The sequence below is a fragment of the Asparagus officinalis genome, chromosome 2 (assembly GCF_001876935.1).
Source record: "Asparagus officinalis chromosome 2, Aspof.V1, whole genome shotgun sequence".
Lineage (NCBI taxonomy): Eukaryota > Viridiplantae > Streptophyta > Magnoliopsida > Asparagales > Asparagaceae > Asparagus > Asparagus officinalis.
In genome coordinates, this window is record NC_033795.1 from 5,298,833 (window position 1) to 5,308,976 (window position 10,144).

General features: G+C 33.7%; 1 protein-coding gene across 1 annotated transcript in view; it reads left to right on the plus strand.

Moving 5' to 3' along the window:
* LOC109829732 (sorting nexin 2B-like) overlaps nucleotides 1-8,355 on the plus strand; it is a gene marked incomplete at its 5' end in the record, with an annotated part of 8,832 nt that extends 477 nt beyond the window's left edge. The window contains 5 exon segments of the mRNA XM_020396771.1: nucleotides 1-155; nucleotides 1,891-2,100; nucleotides 2,199-2,459; nucleotides 3,265-3,351; nucleotides 7,957-8,355. The exon segment at nucleotides 1-155 is cut by the window's left edge and continues 63 nt beyond it. Coding sequence (XP_020252360.1) covers nucleotides 1-155; nucleotides 1,891-2,100; nucleotides 2,199-2,459; nucleotides 3,265-3,351; nucleotides 7,957-8,037 — 794 coding nt within the window.

A 10,144-nucleotide genomic window follows, 5' to 3' on the forward strand; every position in this document is an offset into this window, starting at 1 on the left:
GGGATCTGTTGAGGATGTTTAAGGAGTTGAAGCAGTCGATGACGAATGATTGGGGTGGGGGGAGGCCGCCAGCGGTGGAGGAGGATAAGGAGTTCTTGGAGAGGAAGGAGAGGGTGCAGGAGTTGGAGCAGCAGCTCAGTAGTGCATCTCAGCAGGTATGCTTTTTATCTGGATTTTGTTGGTGTTTGTGTTGGGTTTTAGGTGGAATTGCAGAAATGTGGTGGTTGCGTTGATAAATTTGAGTTAGAACAACATTGTATTTCTGTCACAGGAAGTATTGGTTTTGATTTGGGTTTGTTGGTTTTGTGTCATAGACCTTAAGTAAATTGAGAGGAACTGGGTCGGGTTAATTGCTAGAGTAAATGGGAATGTAGAAGATGATTTTTTTTATGTGTGTTTTTATCTTGTTGGCTTGATTAATTCGAATCGATGCACATTGTGAGAATGGAACTGTCTAGTTACATTTTGATCTTGGTCTGTTGTTTTTGTGTTGGATTAAGGTAAAAGGGGATGAATTAGGTTTGATTGATTGCTAGAGTAAATAAAATTGTAGAAAGATGGCTTCTTTATGAAGATGTCTTGTTGTCTTCATAAATTTGAGTTGGTTCAGCATTGTGAGAAATGGAACTGTCTAATTACAATGTATAGCATGAATTGGAATTGGGGTCTAGTCTAGATATGGTAAGTAAGTACTAATGGAAGCAATAAATTATGTGAAGCTGATTTTCAAGCAGAGTAATTGGCTGTCTCCATATTAAGGCATGAATTTAAATGATTTTGGAGGTTTTGACTATTGATGAAATAATAGAGAATGCAGACTGCCTAGACCAGTTTTGACTACTTATAGGTCCAATAATCATATTGGAAAGATGTCGAGTCATCTATAGTTTTTAGCTTTGGTGTAGATGTAAAACTGTGAACACCTAGCAATTGAGCAATCTAGGTGATGTTTAATATCCTTAGAACATATAATAGGAAACAGAATTTTAGGTAAGAGTTTCTTCTGTTAGCCATAGGTTGGGAAGATCAAAAAAAATTGAGAATGGTGATTTCTTGAATCTTAACTTTCCTAACTCAATTAGGGCTTCTATTTACACACATGCATCGGAAAATTGCAAGAGTTTGAGATTGTGTAGCATGGACAGTTCTATCATGATGGTTAGATACTTCTAAGATAGATTCTGGACTCTGAGCTTAGATACTTCTAGGATAGGTTCTGTAATTTTCAAACATCTCACCAATTTATAATATATTTTTCAATTTATGACACAGTTAGTCACTCTATGGACACACATCATGCATTTCTCACACTTTGTATTCACATGAAAAATGTAAGTTATATTGAATTCTGGCTTTTATGTATCATTGTGCTTTATTATGTTTTTAGAATGAGCACAAATATATGTATGTCAGTATGTGTACCCTCTATTGTTATTATTGTTATTATTGTTATTATTATTGTTATTATTGTTATTGTTATTATTGTTGTTGATATGTTATCCTGTATTTTAAGAAACTTCCTGTCACATGTCCGTTTCATATTTCTGTAAATCCTTCTCATGCATGAGCCTTTGGCATTATGTCCAAAAGCTCACTGTTAAAGGAATACTCGAAGTCTCGAACAACATGTTACTTTTGCAATTGTTACTAGGAAAATTCTTGCCAACTGACTCCTCTAGATTAATATCTTGGCACTTTTCTCTATATAAGTACAATGCATGGTAAGACCATGCAGTTTCTTCATGTAATATCCACTTTCCTTGCCTCAAAGCCTAGAAAAATATCTAGAATTTGTACTAGGATGACTTGGCCTATTTATTAGGATTATGTCTTGAAGTGTTCCTTGTAATATTTATTTAAAAAGGAGTATGGTTTCCTCTTGTTGTGCAGGCTGAAGCACTTGTTAAAGCACAACAGGATATTGGAGAAACAATGGGAGAACTAGGATTGGCATTCTTTAAACTGGGAAAGTTTGAAACTGAGGAGGCTGTGTATAATTCTCAGAAAATAAGAGCTGCCGATTTCAAGCGTCTAGCGACTGCTGCTGTGAGAGCCAGTAGATCCTATCGAGAGTCAAATGCCCAGACGGTCAAACATTTGGTATACTTGCAAAATAACATTTTATGAAGTCTAAACTGTTAAGTCTCTCAGTTATCTAATTTATTCCTGCTTTCTGCATATTATTTTTGCCTTGGCAGGATACTCTGCATGAATATCTAGGCCTGATGCTAGCTGTACATGGTGCATTCTCAGATCGTTCCAGTGCGCTGTTAACTGTCCAGACCCTTATGTCAGATCTGTCTTCCTTGCATTCAAGGGCAGAAAAGCTTGAAGCTGCTTCCTCAAAGATATTTGGCGGTGACAAGACTAGAAACCAGAAACTAGAAGATTTGAAAGAAACAATTAGAAAAACCGAAGATGCTAAATGTTGTGCAATTAGAGAGTATGAAAGAATCAAGGTACTTTTGTGTTTTTCGAAGAGAACGATTACTATGAGTAATGGGTTTCCTGTGTGATTAGATGACTTGGATAACATGAGTTTTGATTTAGGTAACCAATTACTTATCCTTCTTTATCTGACAGTAATTGATTGCCAGTCAAAGATTAAACTTCGAAGGATAGCAAACTGAAGACTTGATGGAATTACTCGAATGTTTCATTTGATCTTTGGCAATTTTCTTACCATTTAGGTGGTCCAGTAATTTGTATTTGTGAAATGCAAATTATAAGTTGCAATCTAGTTTTCCTTGGTTAGAAGTGCCTAAGGTTGTAATTGCTTTTCTTTCAATCATTTCAAATTTTATGGAACAATAGTTATTTGTCTATAGAGGAAGATTTACTCTACTGATCTCACTGTTTAATTAGTTTTCGTAACAGAATGTTCAATAATACTTCACTGTATAATTAGTATTATGAATAATCAATTCTTTCTAGATGTCTTTTTTTCATTATTCTAGACTTCTGAAGATAAAATTAGTGGCATGACAAACATTATACTACTTTTCTCCTGTTTGTATCCTATTTACAATTATTGAGCTATAACAAAGGACACCTTTAGCAATTGGCCTTCTCAAATCACTGTAATTGCTTTTTTATTCTTCCTTTTCTTGTTCTGTTTGAGTGCCACCTCCTAAAAGATGGTTACAAAAATTAAAGTAAATGACTGAGTTACAGACCTCAAATGTTCTTCTGTGAAATTGCAATATAATTGTCTGATGGTACTTGATATGTGCTGATATCCCTTTTATTTTATCCATAATGCAGGAGAATAACAGGAATGAACTTGAGAGATTTGATAGAGAAAGACATGATGATTTCCTGGGTATGCTTAAAGGATTTGTAATAAACCAGGTACTGTTTAATATTATTTTAAAGTTATACATCCTTCAAAAGCAGCATTGTTTCTCCTATGAACTTGTGCAGCTTTTGTCTTCCAAGAATGACAACCATTGGGCTAGGATTCTTGTTTAGAATCTTATTCATAATCTGGGTCCTGAACCTGATTATTTTGTTTCACCCTTAATCAATTAAGTTCAATACAAAAATCAGAATTTATACTTTAATCCTTATGCTTGGCATGTAGCTGATCTTGCTGTTCAAACTGTATGTTATTCAGTATCTGTGAATATTACATTGAAGAAAATGTTCCATATTAGAATAGTAAAACTAGTACATGTCTGATCTTCTATGTCATTTGTTCTAAGTGAAGATTTTCATGCAATTCATTGATTTAGTGATGATACGGATCATGTAAAATACAGATCTTGTAACTTGCAGATTGTGGTTACCCACAATCATACCTCAAGTACATGCTAGGCTATAACACATCTGTCCTACCATGTGCCTGAGCTGAGGTGCAATCCTTCTGAGAGAGCCACGTGGCATGTTCAATTTAGGTACACTAGGATTGCTAGGAAGGTAGCATCACTGTAGTTGACTGTGGTAGGTTATTGTCCATAGTTATAATGGCTTGATATAAGAGATGCTCCACCGAATTTGGAAAAAGTAGTTTATGACGAGAGAGGATTGGTGTCCTTGGAGATGGTTATTTGGTACTTTCAAATCTCATATGTGTTCCATGCTTCTTGAGGATGCTAGCATTGGAGATGAAAATGGAAAAGTTGAAAAGAAAAACGTGACTTTAGTTTTATGGTAACATGAAGAAAGATGTCGGGACTATTTTGGTTTTGTACCGTAGAGTACTTACTGCATTTTGGACACTTCAAATATAGGACTTTTGATTTAAATATTTTGACACTAAAAATAAGCAAATATTATAGCTTATAGCCATTGGGTAAAAAAACATAAATTAATAAAAATCGTTGGTTATAGTCCACTAAAATCACATTTTTAAAAGAAAAAGAACTTAATTGTCCTTGGTTCGAAACACGCAAAAACTGGAAAAAAAATCTTGGATTATATTCTATGGAATTCGTGGGCAAAAGTCCATGAAAATTGCGAACTATGAAATACACATAATTAATTGTCATCGACTCAAAACGAACTAAAATTGACAAATTTGTGGGTTGACCAATGAAAATCGTAATTTGAATTACATACAATTAATTTCTAATGGGACCAAAAAATGAAAATTATCAAGATCATGGGTTATAATACATCAAAATAGGAAATTTTGAAGTAGTCATAATTAATTGTTATCGGGTCGAATGAACGATAATCAGCCAAAATCGTGGGCTATAGCCTATAAAAATAGCGGGTTATAGCCTATAAAAATTGTGAATATTGATGCCCGCACAAATAATTTATATTTGGTTGAAACGAATAAAGTGGTCAAAAACCATGGACCTTGAAGTACGCATCTTTATTTTCCATTTGGTCTAAAACATGAAAATTGACAAAATTTGTAGGTTATAAGCACATATATTGCGATTTTTGATGATAGAAAAGTTAATTTTGATTGGGTCGATAGTAATGAAAATAAAATAAAATCGTGCGTTAACACATGAAAATTGTAAATTTTGGTAGGCATGATTAGTTGCCCTTAGGCCGAAAAGAATGAAAACGAGCATATATTGTGGGTTGTAACTCATGAAATCATGAATTTTGAAATATTAGTTAATTATCACCGGGTTGAAACAAAGAAAAATGGTAACAAATTGTGGCTTATAGCCCATGAACATCGTGTACTTCATTGGGCGAAATTAGCAAAATTAACAAAAATCGTGAGTTATTGTCCATAAGAATCGTGAATTTTGAAGTGCACATAATTTGATCTAGACAAATGAAAATGCACAAAAATCATGGTTATAAACCATAAAAATTACATTTTTTGTAGTGCACGCCTAATTATTTACCATTAGGTTGAAAGAGAAAAAAATACATTGAATTTGTAGGTTGGCCATGAAGATTGTGGATTTTTTGGTAAGCATGATTAGTTACCATTGGGTAAAAATGAAAAAAAATGAGCAAATATTGTGGGTTAGCTCATAAAATCACGAATTTTGAAATATTAGTTAATTGTCATTGAATCAAAATGAGTGCAAATGAACAAATATTGTGGTTTTATAACCAGTAAAAATCCTAAAATTTGAAGTACGCGTATTTCTTTGTCATTGGAACAATAACGAACAAAACTTCGCAAAAAATTTTGAGTTATAGTCCATAAAAATTATGAAATTTGAAGCACGCTTAATTTGTTGCCATTGGGTTGAAATAAATAAAATGCAAAAATGTCATAGGTTGACCCATGAAAATTGTGAATTTTGAAGTGTTCGCCTAATTAAATTCAATTAGGACAAAAAAAGATAAAATTAGAGAAATTTGTGGGTTTAAAACACATGAAAAGTGTGAGTTTTATTAAAGCATGCGTAGGTTTTTGACATTGGGTCAAAAAACGGAAATTGATAAAAAATATTGGTTACAAGTCATTAAAATTGCAATTGTAGAAGAAAGAAAACTTAACTGTTGATGAGTTGAAACAAACAAAAATTCACATAAAACGTGGGTTATGGATTACAACCCATGAAATTTGTAAATCTTGAAAGTACATGTAATCAATTGTCATTGGCTCGAGGTTAGCGTAAGTGAGAAAAATGATGGATTATAACCCATAAAAATTGCGAATTTTAAAGTATGCATAATTAGTTGCTAATTGGAGGAACGAACAATAATTGCCAAAACCGTGGATTACAACCCATCAACATTGTAAAATTTAAAGTTGACATAATTTATAGTTAATTGTGATTAAGTCGATTGAATGATAATCGACAAAATCGGAGGTTATATCATGAAAATCGTAAATATTGTAGTCTTCACAATCAATTGCTATTTGGCTGTGGCGAAAAAAAGGACAAAATTATGGACTAGCCTATGAAAATTAGAAATTTTGAACTGCACATAATTATTTCCCATTGGTTGAAAACCAAAATTTGATAAAAATTGTAGATTGTAGCTCATGAAAATCACGAAATTTGACAAACGAAATTTAATTGTAATTGGGTCGAAAGTGATGAAAATAGGCTAAAATCATGTTATACCTCATGAAATTCGTGATTTTCATTGGGTTTAAGGGTTATAATCCATGAACATCATAAATTATTTGATAGGCATGATTATTTGTCAGTGGTTTGAAACAATCGAAATTGAGCAAATATCATGGATTATAGCTAGGGGTGCTAAACCGTATCCGTATCCGATGAAATATCCGTAACCGTATCCGTTAGGATACGAATATGGTTACTCAAATTTATAACCGATAGAATATGGTTATGGATATGGTTTTGTAGTAAAATATCCGTATCCGTATCCGAAATATCCGAATACATATTAGTCATACTCTTACGATAGTTTCGATTCTTAGATTATTGATTTGTGGTTAATTTTGATGATCAAGATGTCTAATCTTAACTTTTTAGTTATAATGGACATATTAACGAACCCTTTTGTATCACATGAACTATGTTTTTCTCAATACTATCTAGTTTTCTCATATCTGTTTTGTAACCGCATGTATATCCGCTTATATATCCGAATGTATATCCGTAATCGTATCCGATTTTAGCGGATATGGTTATAAAATTTTCTTACCGAGGTATATCCGTATCCGTATCCGAGATGGGTAAGCGGATATGGATATGGTAAGCATCATATCCGAGCCGTATCCGGACCGAATGCACCCCTAATTATAGCCCGTGAACTTGCACATTTTAAAATATTCGTTAATTGTCATTGGGTTGAAATGAACAAAATTCATTGTTTATAACCAATGAAAATCAAAAATTTAAAGTACACATTTATCTGTGATTGGTTGAAAATGAAGAAAAATTTATAGAAACTGCATAACAATTATAAAATTTGAAGTATGAATAGTTACTTATCACTGGGAAGAAACAGACAACAATTTTCAAATTTGTGGGTTATGATCCTTCAGCATCATGAATTTCGAAGTAGTCAAAATTTATTGTCATTGGGTTGAATATATGATAATGGACAAAAATCGTGTGTGCCCATGACAATCACGACAATGGAATTTTACCCAATTAATTGCTATTGGGTCCAAATGAACAAAAATGGATAAAATTCATGGACTACCGCCTATGAAAATCACGAATTTCGAAGTATGCACACTTATTTGTCATTTGATCAAAGATCGAAAATTGACAAGAAATCGTGGGTTGTAGTTTATGAAAATTGCATTATTTTAATGAAAGAATGTTTAATAGACATTGGGTCAAAACTAACAAAAATCGTGGGTTACAACCCATGAAATCATGAAATTTGATATATGGTTGGTTACTTGTCATGGGTCAAAACGAACAAAAAATGAACAAAAATCATGGGTTATAACTAATGAAAATCGTGAATTTCGAACAAAAAGTGGACAAAAATCATGAGTTATAACTAATGAAAATCTATATAATTAAGTGTAAAAGATCAATGAAACCTGTTTCATTCTCCTCTCCATTTAGCAACAAACCAGAGTAATTTTCTTGTCAGGTTGGATACGCGGAGAAGAATGCAAGCATATGGGCACAGGTCACTGAAGAGACGAGGATATACGCGAAAGAGAGCAGTTAAACTGTAGCGCAGGTGTAAAAATTGAGGTTTTTATCCCTTTTCCCATACTATTGTACACTGTTTGTAGAAATCTTCCTTCCACCAATAAATGCATTTCAGTAGAGTTTCTCCGATGGCAGAGTTTTTTTGAGTGGTATATTAGTTTTGTTGTTATTTCTATAGCTTATGACCCTTTTTTTTTCTTCCTGTTTTTATACCTGAGAACGAAAGAGATGTTTGTTGAGATTTTGCGGCTTGTAATATGTTTTTTGGGGCAACTTTTGTACATTGGTGTTACTTCCTGTATCATCAGTCAATGAGTTGAAATAGTTTATGGTCTGTTGCAGCTGTAGATTGTATAATTGGTCTTACTTCTTGTATCATCAGTCAGCGAGTTGAAATAGTTTATGGTCTTTTTGCAGCTGTACATTGTATAAAATACATGTTTATACTAATAAGCAGAATATGGGATGAGAGAATAAACCGACATAGAACACAATTGGGCGCGTAAGATTACTGAGGGTTAGGAGGTTTACATGTATTGTTGGTAGCAGTTAACTGAGATGCATAGTTTTTATTATTATTGTTGTCTTTTAGAGAGGTAAAATATATTTAGGATTTTGGGGTGAATGTGTGTATATGTGCATGAAAAGGAAGTTTAATAGAAGAAAAAGAACGGTAAATAACAGAGAATTTTGTAATGAGGAGTTCAATGGATTCTGTAGGGGAGAAGTTGTTGCTTGCGTTTTGACAGGGAGGGATGTGCATCGTAGCAAAATGTTTTTCGGGTGAACAAACTATCATCGTCACCGGAAATTTCAAACTTCGAGATAAAATGGTACGGTGCTTCACATGACCAATCAGTCCTCAGAATTTTATTGTCCTGCTCAGTACAGTATGATTACACTTCTTCAAAACTTTAATTCTGCTTACTTCATCTTAACGAGGATGAGTTTTGAGACTCAACTTAGGAATTTGTCTCCCAAGTTAAAATGGCTAACGATGAGAGGTACATGCGAGGATTTAGGATCCAAAGTTATTCAAGTTCCTGATCAATCATCACGTTATCTTTGATAAAAGGGACGAAGCCGCACCTTACATGTTTTTATTCCCTACTTAATTTTATTAAGGGCCAAAGAAACCTTTAGAACTTTAAACATAGTTGGGAGGGTAAAATCTTTAAAAGCATTAACCCCAACTTTTTGGGATCATTACACGAATAATAATTTCTCATGACTATATTTATTTCTTATCTCTTCTCTTTATATACATCCAAGTGCAACTTTTTTTTTTTTTTTTTTTGAGAATAAGTAACATGATGAACTTGTTGAGTAATGATGACAAAGCCAACTTAAAAGGGTGAAGAAAAGCTTCGAGCGTAGTTGAAGAAGTATTCCCTATTCGGATGATTCTACCCACCTTGAAGCTAGACTTTTTTCACAAGCAAAGCAAAGCTCTTCGGCGCATATAAAAAATTTCATTCCCTCCACATGCAACAACTTTAAACCAGATTAACAAAATAGTTTCATCCAAGCTACAGCTTACCCTCAAAAAGTTATTGATCCGTGACGTCAAGAGAGGTAACAAAATAAGACGCGCGTACGAGAACTCGCCTCGGAAGTTATTGACAACATATCCAACGTTGCATAAAATCTCTTGTAGGAATAAATAAATAAATAGATAAAATGATCACGAACGTCGTCGATAAATCTCTGCAACAAAAGGTAACTGACATTGCTTGCTTTACAAATACCAACTCATATTGATCTACCGACACAAAAGGAAATACCAACTCTCTGTGATCATGCTTACCACTGATGTTTTGAAGGGGAAGGGAAACGGGAAGGGGGGAAAAAGGATAAAAGAACTAAAAGTTCAGAGATACATCTTACTGTGGCTTAAAGGAATGCTCATACAAATTCTTATCTGCATTTGTCTTCTGTAATGGAAACCTAAAACGTCTTGGATATCATTAGAATATCTGAGACATCAAAATCGCGGTCAGTTTCGATTCCGATGCTCAACCAACCACGCAATCATTTTCGATTCCGATGGAGTTCGTGACATCCTTGAGTCCCTACATGCATCTACCTCCATTAGTAGCTTGAGCGCTTCTACATGGACCCCA